Genomic DNA, 16,764 nt, shown 5'->3' with positions numbered 1-16,764 from the left:
CATGTGAAAGGATTCTTGATGTCTTGAACACTGTTGTCATGGCAATGCATCAAACTTTAATACTCTTTTTAGATGCTTTTGAGACTCTTAGCATGCTTTTAATTTTATTAAATGCTTGAAGAAAAGAAGAAAAAAAAGCTTTAACAACAATTATCATCAATGTCATTACATAATTCATCAATACTCCAGAGTCCTTCAGTCTTTCAGTCCAGATTAAAGTGCCAAGTCCTTAAACACAGCCACTGTTCTTGTAGCTTTTACGGTTTTTTTTTTTTGTTTGTTTTTTTTTTTTAGAGAACTCAATAGAAGTAATATACATTTTCAATTCAAGTTTAAATCTTAAAAAAGAGGATTGCATTTAGAAAATTTACAATTGTGAATGTGATATTTAGCTAACAGAAAAATAAGGTTTATAAGATAAATATCACTTTTCTTTTCACATTCATGAAAACCAAAAATGATATGTAAAATCAAAGTTAGGATTCACATAACATTTGGTAAAAATCACAAACGCCACACCAAAATGTCACTGTGAGCGAGCAGTTCCAAAATAAATGTAAAGTAGTTCCCGCTTTCTCTAAACAGAAAGTGAAAAGGATATTAATATCATTCGTAAGACTCTTAGCATGCTTCAAATTGCATGAAAGTCGACACTTGTCAGAGTTGTCAGCCAGTAGACATTAGCATTAGCATTAGCAAAGCCTTAGAAACGGGCGTGGAGGACATCAGTATCACTGAGGACAGCAAGTTTATTTGATTCACACCAAACTGTTTTAACATGATGCCAAGACATTAAAGATGTTAATTTTGACCGATATTGGACATCTTGAACAGTGTTGCCATGACAAGGGATTAAAGTAATGTCAAAAAGGGGAAACAGGAAGAGTCTCATATCTTTTAAATAATTAAATATACACCTTTTATTTCTATATAAAATAATACAAATATTAGAAATACACTTTTTTTATTATTTTTTAATTCAATAAGTATGTATAAGTTAAAAAATATGCAGATTAGTGCAATCTGGTTGAATAAAAAAAATCAAGTTTTATATAGTATAACCACTAGATGGCAGCATAGGCCTATTTTTAAACAGAAATAATAATGTTGAGACTGATAAAATTATTCATACAATCCTTTTATCAGGTATTGCATTTGGATATGTATTTAGACATGATCAAAAACAACTTTCTGTCACAATTTAGATTTAATTTTTTGTTTAAAATGTTGAATTTTCTGGCTCAACCTGGTAAACAGTGAGCATTTCATCTCTCTCTCTCTCTCTCTCTCTCTCTGTGTGTGTGTGTGTGTGTGTGTGTGTGTGTGTGTGTGTGTGTGTGTGTGTGTGTCAGTTACACTTTTGATGGTTTAGACTAGAGTTTATCCCTTTCATTGCCCTTTCAAATTAATACATTTCATCACATACATATTATGAAACATAATAATATACATATTTACATTTTTAGGTTTCTTTTTACTCTCATTATGTGCAACACCACTGACAAAAACACGTCATTAAATAAAAAATAAGTGTAATTTTAAATTCCTAAAATGTTTAGTGTGACCTTGTATGAAACGAAGATCAAATAATATACAGCACAGTGGGTTTGATCTGTCCTCATGTCTGAACTTCAAATGAGATATATATGATCCTTTGCAAATAACACACACACACTCCCTCTCACACTCTTTCACACACATACGCTCACACTCTCTTTCACACACTCACACTCTTTCACACACTCAAACTCTTTCACACACTCACACTCTCTCTCTCTCTCTCTCTCACACACACACACACACACATATATATATGTTTCTTTGAACTCTCGTTGTGTAACCACTGACTAAAGCACTTCATTCAATTAAAAATAAAAGTAATTTCTTTCTATAAAATAAATCAATGACACATAACTGGGTTATCTTAAACCTTTAATAGACATTAATTACATGATATACATAGTGTTTCATTGAAACAAGAGCGTATCATTCGCAGGAATGGCCTCTTGTACATGAGGAGCGCTTCACGCCTCTCGGCTTCGACTACAGCATTTAGTAGTGATGTAAAAGGTATGTGAGAGTGTGTGTAAGTGTGTGTGTGTGTATGTGTGTGTCGGGGCCGACTACAAGCCGAATCTTGAGCTCAGTTTGACATTCACAGCCAGATGAAGAGGGGGCGATCGGGGCCCCGACACACACCGAGGGACATCTAAAGCCATTTCCATATTTAAAACAATGTTGAGCAAAATCTTAACAAAAGAAGAAGAAAAAAGAAAAAATTGACAGCATATTTACAGTTCATTTTGTGATATATACACATATATACAATATATATATATATAAATATAGTAAAATAGATTAAATTACACTGATGTTTTCCATAAATAACGGCTGGAGAGTAACAGGTTGGATGACACATGAGGTTTAAGCAGTTGGAAGCACAGTGAGGTGTGTGTGTGTGCGTGTGTGTGACGTATCAATTCACCACACTAATAACAGCTGATCAGTGGACGACACACACTCCCCGTCTGTCTGTCTCTCGTTCAAGCTGCCGATGGCAAACACTGAAATGGCAAGTCAAGTTAAAAACTAACGGTCTCGGTTCCCCTCGCCAACAACGTCCTGGCATTTGATTCTGTGCGTAGTTCATCCGAAAACAAACGACAATCAGACCGTGAAGCTTTAAAGTCAACGTGAAACACATTAGCAGCTCATTCTACTTCTGTTATGTGCCGTAAAACAGGATATTCAACTTTTTTTAAAACCATTATTCGCTATTATTGTCGTTACCTTCAGTTTATTAAATAAGTGTTTAGAATATCCTACAAAAGTCTAAAACAGTGATTAAATAGTTATTCGACTAGTCGCAAACATCATTTTGATGTGACGTCAGTTGAACAGTGATTTCAGAGAACGTGCAATGATGAATCGTTGAGTTACACTGCAAACTAATTATTTTAGTCAGTATTTTTGTCTTGTATCTCGATTTAAGAGTGTTTAGATATTTGTACTGGAAAACATTCAACGGAGAAGCACAATTTCATGATTTTTCATTGCTGTATTTAATTCAAAATGAAGTTTGTGCTTAAAACAAGAGCAAATATCATCCAGAAGGGTCTGAAAAATCAACAACATTAAGCAAGATTATTTTTCTAAACCCCATTGGCAGATATTTTCGGCAAAAACCCTCTTAATTTGAATGCATTTTCAGTAAACGAGACTTAATATCTGAAGCTCTGAATGTCAGTAAATGTGTCTTGATATTTGTACTGTAAAACAAGACAGAAACACTGAGGAAGAGCATCATACTTTGCAGTGTACGTGTAGTTTTTGAGCTCGTGTTGACTTTAAGGCACCCTTCGCCGTCGTCTGGGTTTAAATAAGTTATACAGCCGTTCCACCTGCCTGAAATCAACACCTAGCGATCAGTATTTGTTCATTAGTAGATCTACACGACAGGTAAAGGTGACTCAAGTAGTACAGTATAAATGGCATTGTAACAAATGCGTTTAAAGCACAGCCAAAATGTGCGGAATAACAGTTTTTCACATTTGCTGAAAAAGAGTAAGTGCTTTTCCACATACAAACACCGATATTTTTGGCAAAGGTGCGAACGGATGTGGAACACGCGTCTCCGTTCGCTGTTGACTGGTTTTGGTTTGCGAGTACTAAACCTGAAAACGGTGAATAATGCACACGCTCCTGTGCGACGTACCACCGAAACTCAACACAATAGGAAAGCAAATCGACAAAAACAGAAAAAGAAGCACAACAATACGAGTGGATCACCATCTGTGTGGCCTAACAGCATACTGTACAAAGTTCAGGACATTCTCTCAGAATGGGATGTTTGTCTTTGCTCTGCGCTGATATTAGAGCAGCTTCTTCTAGTTCTCAGTGGCAGAGTCTGCGGATAGGCTCCGCCCCTTCTGCATGTCAATTAGCGTTAGGACACGCCCACTAGTGGCCGTCGGAGTGGTCGTCTGAAGAGCCTGCGTTGTGGATCCAGTCCAGGATGATCAAAGTCATGCTGCAGATCATCACTATGATTCCCATGATGAGGAACAACAACGCCTGAGGAGAGCGAGAGTGTGATGAGAGTCTGTCATCCTCAAGAACACACACATATACGGGCAGTCGGACACGAGTGTCTTACCCCGATCTTCTGCACGGATCTCATGGACTCCTTCTCCACCAGTCGGATGTAGAAGGCTGATGGGAGGATGAAGATCAGCATGGCGGCAGCGGACGCACCTGCGGAGAGACACAAATCAAACATGCTAAACTCAGTTCAGATATACGTTTTCATGACAAGGCAACGTTTCGAACTTTTAAGTAAACGGAAATTAAAATTAAGTTGTAAATAGAGTTGTAAAATAAGCAATACGTTTAATTTTTAATATTTTACATAGTTGACACTAATTTTTAAGTTGAAGTACTAAAATAACTAAAATGGAAATAAAAATGTATAAAAACTACTGTAAAAAATAGAGTTGAAAAATAAACAATTAAAAGAAACTATTATTTTTAAATAATTTTTCAAAGCTGTAAAATAAACAATAAGCTTAATTTTTTAAATTTTAAGTTGAAGTACTACTAAGTAAACTTATTTTATTTCAGACAGTTGACACTAACTTTTAAGTTGAAGTACTAAAATAACTCGAACGGAAATTAAAATTAATAATTTTTCAAAGTTGTAAATAGAGTTGTAAAATAAGCAATACGTTTAATTTTTAATATTTTACATAGTTGACACTAATTTTTAAGTTGAAGTACTAAAATAACTAAAATGGAAATAAAAATGTATAAAAACTACTGTAAAAAATAGAGTTGAAAAATAAACATTAATTAAAAGAAACTATTATTTTTAAATAATTTTTCAAAGCTGTAAAATAAACAAGCTATTGTTAGAATAAGCTATTGTTAGCTATTGTAAGCTATTGTAGAAACTATTATTTTTAAATAATTTTTCAAAGCTGTAAAATAAACAATAAGCTTATCTTTTTATATTTTAAGTTGAAGTACTACTAAGTAAACTTATTTTATTTCAGATAGTTGACACTAACTTTTAAGTTGAAGTACTAAAATAACTCGAACGGAAATTAAAATTAATAATTTTTCAAAGTTGTAAATAGAGTTGTAAAATAAGCAATACGTTTAATTTTTAATATTTTAAGTTGAAGTGCTACTAAGTTAACTATTTTTATTTCAGACAGTTGACAGTTGAAGTACTAAAATGGAAATAAAAATGTATAAAAACCACTTTAAAAAATAGTTGAAAAATAAACATTAATTAAAAGAAACTAAATTTTTCAAAGTTGTAAATATAAAAGAAAATCCTATTTCAGTGTTTTACTTCAAAATTTCATGTTCAATTCAGTGTTATTTGGCATTTCTTTGTAATTATTTGTGAAATTTACTTGCAACTTCTGAGTGAAAATTGCTCAAATTGTATCAAAGTAAAAACTTTCATACACAATTTGTTTGTGTGTATACAGACGCACAACGAAATGACTAAAACCTCAAAATAATGATGAAAACTGCAAATAGAAGATTAATCATACAAAAATGACACATCACATCCATGTGAATGAACCACCTACCGATGAATCCGAAAATGTCTCTGATGGTGGGAACGAAGATGACGAGGATGTTGACGCAGACGAGCAGGGCGACGGTGATGCCGATGTGCCGAGGCCAGCTGAAGTCTTTAGAGGCGCCGAGCAGCTGGTTGACTGAGGTGCGGATCTGAAGCAGAGAACACACCTCACATCAGCACTGTGTGTGTGTGTGTGTGTGTGTGTGTGTGTGTGTGTGTGTGTGTGTGTGTGTGTGTGTGTGTGTGTGTGTGTGTGTGTGTGTGTGTGTGTGTGTGTGTGTGTGTGTGTGTGTGTGTGTGTGTGTGTGTGTGTGTGTGTGTGTGTGTGTGTGTGTGTGTGTGTGTGTGTGTGTGTGTGTCAACACCTGTGAATGTGTGGGATACTCACTGGGAAGAGAACCACGGGCACGGTGAGCGTCACGGCGGTCAGGACGGCGAAGCGCACGATCAGAAGCACCACGTCGAAACTGTAGACCTTTGAGTAAGTGTGCAGAAGCTCGGGTTCAACGGCCTCTGTCGAACACAAAACACCACACCTTTACTTCAAACATCACTGACATTAGATCGTTGGTTTAGGATATATTTTCAATTTTTCTTTGAGTCATTTTGTTGTGTTTTGGGCCTTTTTTAGTTTTTAAATATGCATATATTTTTATTAATTTTGAATCAATTTTAGTTGTTTTAGTACTTCAAGTTGTAAAATAAAAAATAAAAGCACTAAATGAAACTGAGAAATCTTGCCTAGGCACCTAGCTGAAATAAAATAAGCTTTTTTATATTTTACAATTTCATTTTAGTAGTTTTTGGCCATTTCTTTAGTTTTAAATTAGTTTTAATTACCGGTATGTATACTACTTTTTAATCAGTTTTAGTTTTAGATATTTTAGTAATTAAAGTTCTAAAATAAATAAATAAATAACTAAATGAAAATGAGAAATGTTGCCTTGGCAACTAGTTTAAATAAAATTTACTTTTCAAAATATAATTTTATTTTTATAATTTTGTAGTGTTTTTGGCCTTTTTTAAATATATGTATATATTTGTATTAATTTTAATCACTTTTCATATGAGTTCTTTAATAACATAAATAAATGTGGGAAAAAAGCTCTTAACTAACTAAAATAAAATAATATCTTTTAAATATAATTTTGTAGTGTTTTTGGCCTTTTTTAAATATATGTATATATTTGTATTAATTTTAATCACTTTTCATATGAGTTCTTTAATAACATAAATAAATGTGGGAAAAAAGCTCTTAACTAACTAAAATAAAATATTATCTTTTAAATATCTTCCATTTTCATTATAGCAATTTTGTTGAGTATTTGGTTTTTAGATTTTGATTTGTTTTTAAAATATGTATATATTTATTTTAGTACATCAAGTTCTTTCCTTGGAAACTAGCTGAAATAAAATAAGTGTATTTATGTTTTAGTTTAGTAACAAAAATGTACTTTTGTATGGTTTAGCTTTAGTTACCCTCCTCTGAATGGTAAAAATCCCATTTTATTGTCAACAACAAGTTTGTGCAGAACAAACAACTCATCTCACAAAAATGTTTATTTTTCCTTCGCTGCGTCTGAGAAATCCCTCCATTGCGTAACATTTCCAGCTGAACGTCTCTCACTTGTTCCCAAAATTTAAAAAAAGCCAGGAGGTTCAACACTGGCCTTTTGCCGGATCAATCCGAAGCCATTAAACGGACACACCTCCGTTTAAAACAAACAGGACTATCAAATGTGTCGTAACGTGTTCTGTAATGTGATGTGTCCGTGCGTATGCGTTCTGCTCACCGTTGAAGGTCAGATATCCGAACAGTGCTGCCAACAGATACATGATAAACATTCCCAGGAACGACACGTTTGCAACATTCTGCATCTTCCTTCGGGAACGACTGCAGATGGAAAGTTAGAGAAAGTGTTAGTTTGTCTTGGCTTTTCCATGATTCATTCTTGATTACTATAAACAATCTTACAGAGGTTAAACTCACAAAAAACAACTTCTAGCTTTATTAAAGAGGACCTATTATGCTGTTTTCCATCTTCATCTTTCTTTAGTGTGTGTGTAATGTGTAATTTCTGAACGAACACGTCACAATATTCCTCATTTAAATAATTAATAAGGGGCGGGGCCTTGTTGAGTTAGTTAGTAGTATGTTGAAACTGGTGGTTATCGTTAAAGGCGGGATATTTCCCAAACACACTCGAAGCGCTCGACCAATCACAACACACTGCTCCAGCCGACCAATCAGAGCACAGTGTGCTTTTCAGAAGGAGGGGCTTCATAGAGACAGGAACTAAACAGGGCGTTACTGAGAAAACTAGAGAATATGGGGAAAACCTGTTCTAGTAGAGCCTGAAAACAACATCAAGACTTTGTAAAAGGGAATAATAGGTCCTCTTTAAATGTTATATTTAGGCCTAAATGTTACTCACTCTTTGAGCTCCTCGTACATGGGCAGGATAGCCGGGTGGCACACAAACGCAAAGGTCAAAATGGGCACCGCATACACAGTCTAAGACAAAACAATAAAGTTAGATCACCACACACTCCTCTCACTCAAATGCAAATATCCGAATGCAAAATCCGTGTCGTACCTGTGAGTTAAAGACGAAGTACTTGGGTTTGCAGCACTCTTCTTCAGTAGTGTTGACCTGTGGCTGAGAGGCGTTCACTGTGATGTTAATGAAGTTCTCCGGTAGTGGACACGGGATCTGGAACTTCTTGTAGATCACCTGGAGAACAAAAGCAGGAAGGAACATCTCATCAGACTAACAATAGCAGCTCGAATGACACTCTTGCTCTCATTTGCATGTGTCCATTAGCATTTAATGATGAACATCTCAGCACTCACCACAATGACGAAGAACACCATGCACAGCAAGGAGAAACCACTAGTGTAGCCTAGATAACCTGAGAAGAAACACACACAAACCATGAGGATCAGCACAAAACACAAATCTCCAGTCATGCTCACAGTCATATATATATTTCTATTTAATTTTATAATGATTTTAGGCAACACTTTATTTTAAGGTGTCCGTGTTACATTGTTATTAAACATTTAACTACATGTACTCACTATAGGGTTAGGGTTAGTTGCATGCATAAAGTATATAGTAACTTAACACATGTACATGTGAACATATGTAAAATAAAGTGTTATCTAATACTAATCTAACCTATCTTAACTTTCTTTGTGCAAAATATAACCCCTAATTAATTCTGGGGTGAATTGTGGTTTTGTGAGTTTCACTGTCCTGCGAGCACACTTACTTACCGAGGTTTTTAAGCAGCGAGAGAGGCAGTATGATGCTGACGGTGACTATCAGAACCAGGTAATCTCCATTAGTGTACCACGCGCTGCAAAACACATTACAAAGATAGATATCAGTGCTGAGGAAATAACACGCAGCTGTTCTACAACATCCTGTTTCAAAAACACATTCTGCGAGCGTGTTTGCGGTGTTTCGGTTCTGTCTCAGGCCGTGCATCATGTTGGGCTCCATGTAGGGGTCTGAATCTTAAATGTCAGTGTTTGTTGTATTAGGTCACTGTCACAAAGCCCTCAATCGACGTCTTTGAACAGACGATCAGTCCCCCCCGGCCGGACAGCTGCACAATGAAGCGCTCACACTGTTCTAAGCGGCGCTGAAAAACATTCCAGTGCAACAACAACAACATCAGCCTGTGGAATCTTACTTGTCATTGACGTCCAAGAAGGCCTTAATGACGATGGGCAGCTCGTACTTCACGATGTAGAGGTAGCTCGCCATTGCTGGGATTAAAACAGAGTTTGAAAACACTTTAGTGCCTTAAAAAACCAAACCAAACTCGGTGTTATCTGCACGTTCACACTACTGGTCATACCTCCAAAGTTCTGCATGGTGATAGAGCAGGACGCTGCCAGTTTTCCTGGAATCCCGAAGGCTTTGTACCCCAGCTGTTCGTACACCAGAGAACCTGGACGGAGGGAGTCAGGGAGTTAAAACTCACACTTATTATCACAGGTAAAAATAGAAACATGCTCACAGTATCGCAGGTTATCACAGAGAGACGCTAACCTCCTTCATTGGCCGTTTTGAGCAGCAAATGGACCGAGTACAGGGAGAAAATGGCCACGGCGAGCAGCAGGATCCTACAGAAATGAACAAAAACACCGAAAGTTAAAGTCTCTTCTCTGAAACAAGCAGAATCTGAACTGCAATTGATTAGATGGTTAAAAGGGTTTTACTTTTATCAAAGATGAAAGACATTGTGAGCACAGAAAGACCTGGAATATCCCAGCTAACAGGGAACGTTCTCTCTAAGTTATGAACAAACGTTCTTCCACTAACGTTCATTCAAAAGTTATCTGGTCTGTGATAATGTTCTCAAAACGTTAGCACAAAAACATTATAAATACATCAAGTATGACACGTTTTAGTTTTTTTTTATGTTCCTTGTTTCCGGAATGTTCAGAGAAGTAACATTCCTATAATGTTTGAAAAATTATAAAATGGAGTGTTGCATTAACCATTTAAAAAACAACATTATGAACATTCAGAACTTAGTGGGAATGTTAGTGAAACGTTGTTTTTTGTTAGCTAGGATGCATTAAGAAAACCAGAAACTCATGTTGACTTTAGATGTTAAATGATATGTCTATGTAGACAAGATAGCCTCAACTCAAACCTAACGTAACTGGACATAATGGGCTCTCTGTAATGCGTCACGTTACAAACACACACCCACAACCCACACACAAACATGCGTGTGTTCATAACAGAGGGAGGTGACTATGGATTAGACCTGATTATATTCTCACACACTCACTCATTCCACTGTCTGCAGCTCGACTGATCCCATTATAACCTGCGTGACCTTCAGTAGATTTCCATTTCACGTGCATCACATCTTTACTGTGTAGCTCATTCTTTAACCTAACAGTAAAGCGTTCCCTCCAAACACTTCAATTAAACCAGCCATGCCCATTTATTTCAATGCATTTCCTGGTTTGAGCTCAAATTCTGGTTTAAAATCATTCGGATTATATTGTCCACCCTGATTTATTGGTCACTGGAAATCCCATTTTGGTTAACCAAGAAATCATTGAAGTCATTCTTTGATGGATGATTTGGCATCCGGACGCATTAACAATGCAGTACGACTCCACTTGCATCCTTCACTAGTATATAACCAGTGGAAACTCACACATGGCTTTGTTTATAAACACTGAGAAGAAGCACGACTTCCATTTACTTCATTAATCAGAGCCGAACTGACTGACTCAGATCATCTACACCAACTATAATCTGCGGCAAATTAACAGAACTAATTCCTAATCAGGTCATTTGCAGTCCTGTAAATTGGGGACAATTGAGTACATACTTTCAGCTGACAAAAATATGAACTTTCATGCTAACTTTTTAAAACCAAACTAGAAAAGCGGGTGGGTCTGGTGTCAGCTCATGTACATTTTTAAAGCTGAGGTGTTTTTGGCCGTTCATATGAGGTGAAACAGATCCAGAAGCAGCACCTCAATACTCACACAAACATGGCGATGCCAGTATTAGCCATGGCATACGCAAGTCCCAGTATTCCGCTTCCCATGATGGCATTGCCCAAGTTAAACACTGACATCCCGAACGACGCCGAGCCATGGCTCTGAAAAACAAGAACAGTGAGATTTATAGCGTGACGTTTAAGTGCACTATCTGATGGAACCTCTTAGGTCACATGAACCACTTACATATTCAGCTTCATATTTCTTCTTGCCCAAGTGATCAGACAGGAAGTTCTGACTTTCGGCGTCCACGTCGGTATACTGTATTCTGCAATCAAATCAGCGCATTAGAAAATGCTTTGTTTTATTTAAATTGACCTATTAACTAATAGTGACTTGTCTAGGTCAAATGATGCAGGTTTTACCCGTTGAAGGGGCCTTTGGTGGGACAGTCTTGATAACTTGTGTATTCGCTGTTGGAACTATTGCTGTCCATGTCTGGAGCGATGTTAAAACTACTCATCTTTGGATTTGCAGGGTCTTTGTTCATCCTGTAATAAAAAACAATGAAATAAAGTCTCCTTATTTTGAAAGGATTTATGTTTATCTTGAACATTGTGGTGATTAGTGTTGGGAGGCTTTAAATCAGTGTTTTGTGTAAGAAATTATCATGCAACTGGGTTGACTGATATCATTTACCAACATTCACACTTATCCGTGTAGTTGATTATTGCTTCTTTTAATATTATGTCAACTAAAGTATTAAAACAGCACTCAATAAACACAATTACAGAAACACCTTTACAATGGTGTTCACAGAAAAACTTGTGTCCCCAGAAATCTTTAAACGATCATCAATGCGCGCTCCATCTCCTGCGTTCAGCAAAATGCGCGCCCCCGTCCGCATAGGTCATGTGACCAACCAGAGCCGAGTGGAAAATTACAAACCGGCACAACAGATCAGCACGCGCTGTGTCCGCCGCATCGTCATCAACTATTTATATCGACGTCTGATTAGTCTATATTTATATAATCTGAACAAAATGATTAAACACCACAGTTAGGGTATTTATTCTTGTAGGGTGACTCGTTTAACGTATTTAAACCGATTCTGATGACAATTTAAGACTTTGAAACGTAAACTAAAATGTTGAATTTCCATTTAAACTCACAAATCCTAAGAATAAATATATAAGATCAAATAATAATGATGATAATAATGCATGAATATGACAAAAAATATGCAGATGCTCGGAGTGTGAAGCAGACGCCCACGCGTTTATCAACAATCACCGGTCAAATTAAACTACATCACCAATAAAACAACAATAAATCATGTAACGTTAGCTAATTTAATATTTGCAGCCGTTGACATAGTTTTCTAAAATATTAATGTTATTAGAGTTACACAGGCGTAGGTGTGTTTGATGAATGAATGAATTAAACCTTTTAAACGGATGTGTAGAAAAAAAAAAGATGATGAAACACGAATGAGTCACGTCGTAAAAACTGAAGATATACCACAACAAAATTAAAGAAAAAGGCTTAAAAAGACAACAGTGTGATCTGGAGGAATAAAATAAAAAACGTCAGAAAATCGTACAGGTTCTGAAACAAAATAATGTCGAACCGGTATGAAATCTTACCTCAAGAATTAAAGAAGAAAATCCGTTTCTTCAGCTCCGGTATGAATGGGGGAAAATAAGAGCAAACCCTCCCAGTCGTGAAGAATTTTCCAGTGATCAATTACAGAACCGATAACAATTGATCCTTCAGGAATGTGCCGTAATAGATAACCAATAAATATTAATAAAGTAAATTAATAATAAATATAAACACCGTAATAGCCTAACGTTACCTATAAAGCCTACAATTTGTAATACTAATATTATTGTTGAAGATAAACGGATGTGTCCTCTGGGCGCGTCCGGTATCACTGTCGTGTTCTGATGCTGCTGAATGACGGTTTATATTCCAATGCCGGTCGCATTGCATCAGCCTTTAGTGGGAGGAGCCTCTGCGTGGATTGTATACAAACACTGAACAGCGTTCCAGCCCGGACCGGCCCGAGTGAATATCTTTCCCTGCCTCAGGAAGGCGTTCAACATCAAACAATTTACTGAATTAAGCCTTTAATATCACAATTGTTTGAGCAAATGTAGAGTTTCTCCTGGTGGACTCTTAAAACGGAGTTTTCATAGTGATGCCAAAGAAGCTTTCAGTGAGAAGTTCTTAAAAGAACCATTTTCTTATTGTGAAGAACATTAAAAAAAAAAAAAAATTAAAGAACATTTTTCCACTGTATAGAAATAGAAAGATTTCAATGAAGGTTCTTTATGAAACTATCAATGCCAATAAAGAACCCTTCAGTGATCTCACATTACAGTCAAACTGTGCTCAGATTCTCTAAAATACCAAATATCTCAATATCACCTCTACATTTTCTCAAGACCAAATGATCTGAGAGCTGTTGTCCACATTCATGTACGCCTGTACGCTGGTTGTCCCTTGAAAAGTCATTGCTGTGATGTCTTAGTGTTTCTCACAGAAATTCGATTACATTGAGTGAAAAGAAGTAGTCTCACATGTCTACGTTTACTACGTGTCAAGGATTGACAAATGTATATCTATTTTTCCGAAGACAAGTCATTAGAAGCATCTAAGTTTGAAAGAAATGTAGAAGAAAAAATATATTCTGTGTGGTAAAGGAGAATCTCTTGGGGTATATATCTATGCCAATCCATTGGCATTATCAAGAATTAATGTTTTGTGGTCTAAAAATGACAAATTTGACTTCAGAGAAACCACAGGTACCAGGCCACAACCCACCGTATGCCCTACATAACATACAGAGATCAGGTTTAGAGGTTGCTGCTCAGTCTGTGATTTAACTCATCTTTGTCTCAAAAGTTCCCCCTAAAATGTGTTAGGAGAAATAAACATAACTTTTGTCAATTCTTGACATACAGTAAACGTGTAGACGCTCCTTTTAATGTAATTTCTGTCTACAAAGATACAGTAAGCTTTTCTAAAGCAGTGAATAAGATCATGAAACCACATGACTATGATGCCAAAGAGAGGAGGTCGTGAGGAACAAAAGTAGAAATTTTCCAAAAAGAGGAACTTCTGAGATGACGTTAGACACAATGACAGATTAAAACGAGTCGGGAATGATTCGCCCCGCACTGCTTTGGTTCACCGCAGACAAAGGCAACGAGTTGAGTTTGTTGTTTCACTCCCAGCACAACTCAAACGAATCACTCGCCTGACCACCTTTGCACAGAAGTTGTTCGTCACCCCCCCTGATCGGCCAAATCCCCCAGTGGAAGTGGAGCAGGGCCGTACGGGACTCCGATCTACAGTGATTTACCCTCGGATTAAAGGCCACTGCGGTCTCTGAGCTGGAGTTCACAAAAGAACACGGATGCTGGAATGTCTGACCCATTGAAACGGGCCGTGGGCCCCAGGCGACGCCCCGACTCTATAGGTAGGACTGGATCAACAAAAGCATTTTTCTGTCTCCACACTGTGTGAAAAATGGACGGGAGAAATCCCAGCTCTGCTTTTGAAACGATAGCATCCATTGAGAAATGGCTCGCTTTCCATAGTACAAAATATGAGTACGAGAACAGTTAAATTTCTTTAGTAGATCAATGTAAATCCATTGGAATAAATTGGATTTCGGAATGAATGGTTTCTGAAATGTGGTCTAAAAATCTTGATTGAACTAATGCTTTCATTGACCAATATCAGTTACAATGCAAAAGAAAACTAAGTGAGCCATTTTATCAAGTAAACGAGTTTGCATCTGCAGTAAAATTTTATAGCGTTTGTCCAATGCCGAACAGGTCAACAGATTTACAATTCATTCAGATAGCTTTTCAATGTGAATCCATTGGAATAATCTGGATTTCAGAATAAATGGTTTCTGAAATGTGGCTTAAAAATGTTCATATCTTCACTGAACTAATGCTTTCATTGACCAATATGAGAAGAAAACTACAGCATGAGCCATTTTATCAAGTAAGAACCTTGTTTATCAAGTCAGAAGATAAACAAGTTTGCATCTGCAATCAAATTTCATAGTATTTGTTCACTGTAGTCAACAGATTTCAATTCATTCATTCAGATAATACCAATTCATTGTGAATCCATTGGAATTATCTGGATTTCGGAAGTAATGGTTTCTGAAATGTGGTTTCAGAGTTCCTCAATGAACGAATGCTTTTACTGACCAAGATCTTTTCCCCTTTTAACCTCTATTCTTGGCAATAACCTCAAACAAACATGTATTCACCCTCATGTCAATCCAAACCTGACTTACTTTCTTTCTGTGGAACACATTTTTGGTTTGAAACTGCATGAGGCGTTTTATTTTATTCAGTGTTTTTGGGTGGTGGTGGGGGTTATGCATCTTTACGAGAAATTAAATGTCACCAAAATGTTCTCTTGCATCTCATCAGACCAAAGAATAATTTTTCCAGTAGAGCTTCAGAACATCCTGGAAGGTTTCCTGCAAACTTGAGATGGGCAGCAATGTTTTTTCTTCTGGAAATCAGTTTCTCTCTGATAGCCTCCCATGAACACTGTTCTTGCCCGTGTTTTCCTAATGCTAGACTGGGGTTATCATGTGTCGTGATATCTTAAATCTGTGTCACCCGTTGGAGGTTTTTACAGTTTACCATCACACCGATCTTTGTAGGACGTCCCGTCCCATGGAGAGGTATAGTGGTGCTAAATTTCTTCCTTTGGTAAACCATCTGCCTGACTGTGGACTAACAGAGTCACAAGTATATAGAAATCCTTTTGCAAAACCCCTTTTCCAGCCCTCTGAACTGGTTCACCTCTTCTCCTGAGCTGAAAAAAGCAGGTAACTGAAATGTTTAGTGTGCGAAAGGGCAAACTAAACCCATGGCTTTTTCTGAGCTGCAGCTGTAAATTAAACATCTTGTTCTGTAAATACTTGAGGGAGGCACTGTGTTTACCCATTCGTTCAGGTAGGCTTTTGGATGATTTCTTATATTAGAGTTTTATTAGTCCGAATGATCTACCTTTTACCTTCCAAATCAAACCGGGAAATGCTCAACTTTAAATTGTGATGGCTAATTGCGTCAATCATTTTTTTAAAGTCCGTTTTCAACCTTCATCCTCCATTGTGCAAGTCTGCGTGATGAATGGCTTGGAATTTCTTCCAGGTAAAGTTCTGAAACTCGACTACATTGCTGAAATGAGAAGAAAATTGTACCATAAAAGGAAGGTTCTGGAGATTTTGCTGTGTATTTCTTGGTTTTCGGAGCACGGGGGTCCGTGAGAGAGAAGACATCCCGCCGGTCCCCTGCTGATCAGGGGTAGAGGTCGGCTCATCTTCCCCCGGCTCCTGGCTCACTCTTATATAATCATTTTATCCCCTCGAATTAAACAAACAGCCGCCTGCTGTCCGCACTCATGGGAACCTGCGGAGAGTCAGACACGAAGCTCACGCTATGCACATCACTTCAACAGCAAAATGCCTCATAATAATAGGCCCTGCTGAGGCCACCAGTGCTGGAAATCTGTCAGATGGATATTATAAAACAATATAAAAATATATTTTCTGTGACCATTGGCATTGATGATTCAATGAAGAAATAGCTTTAAATAGCTTTTTTTTTTGCATGTTCATCTTTCTTTAGTGTGAGAA

At 36.9% G+C, this 16,764-nt stretch overlaps 1 protein-coding gene across 3 annotated transcripts; it reads right to left on the bottom strand.

Annotated features, from left to right (window-relative positions):
* Positions 1–1,915: 1,915 nt before the first annotated feature.
* On the bottom strand, positions 1,916–13,048 carry slc38a2 (solute carrier family 38 member 2). Of its 3 annotated transcripts, none has more exons than XR_014030085.1 (17): positions 12,731–13,048; positions 11,510–11,635; positions 11,331–11,412; positions 11,130–11,245; positions 9,664–9,737; positions 9,470–9,562; positions 9,302–9,377; positions 8,880–8,962; positions 8,454–8,512; positions 8,197–8,334; positions 8,035–8,114; positions 7,393–7,493; positions 5,988–6,112; positions 5,604–5,748; positions 4,157–4,254; positions 2,791–4,074; positions 1,916–2,123 (listed from the first exon to the last, which is right to left on the bottom strand). XR_014030085.1 is itself a non-coding variant. In XM_081364042.1 (16 exons), the coding sequence occupies exons 2-16, from the start codon at positions 11,632–11,634 to the stop codon at positions 3,961–3,963; spliced, it is 1,509 nt and encodes a 502-aa protein (XP_081220168.1). In that variant the 5' UTR covers position 11,635; positions 12,731–13,048; the 3' UTR covers positions 1,916–3,960. The 3 variants fall into 3 exon arrangements, 1 of the variants encoding a protein (XP_081220168.1); XR_014030086.1 differs by having other exon boundaries at positions 1,916–2,110; positions 3,253–4,074; XM_081364042.1 differs by having other exon boundaries at positions 1,916–4,074.
* Positions 13,049–16,764: the final 3,716 nt, after the last annotated feature.

Source organism: Scardinius erythrophthalmus (genome assembly GCF_964197995.2).
Source record: "Scardinius erythrophthalmus genome assembly, chromosome: 4".
NCBI lineage: Eukaryota > Metazoa > Chordata > Actinopteri > Cypriniformes > Leuciscidae > Scardinius > Scardinius erythrophthalmus.
The sequence above is the reverse complement of the archived record's forward strand: the minus strand, read 5'-3'. Positions and strand labels throughout refer to the sequence as shown.

What these genes read in the sequence shown, in the direction of transcription:
- slc38a2 (XM_081364042.1), bottom strand. Translation starts at nt 11,634, where the DNA reads ATGAACAAAGACCCTGCAAATCCAAAGATGAGTAGTTTTAACATCGCT. An exon ending in ATGTACGAGGAGCTCAAAGA is followed by an intron (nt 7,494 to 8,034) that starts GTGAGTAACATT and finishes TTCCATCTGCAG; the next exon opens with TCGTTCCCGAAGGAAGATGC. An exon ending in CGGATATCTGACCTTCAACG is followed by an intron (nt 6,113 to 7,392) that starts GTGAGCAGAACG and finishes TGTGTTCGACAG; the next exon opens with AGGCCGTTGAACCCGAGCTT.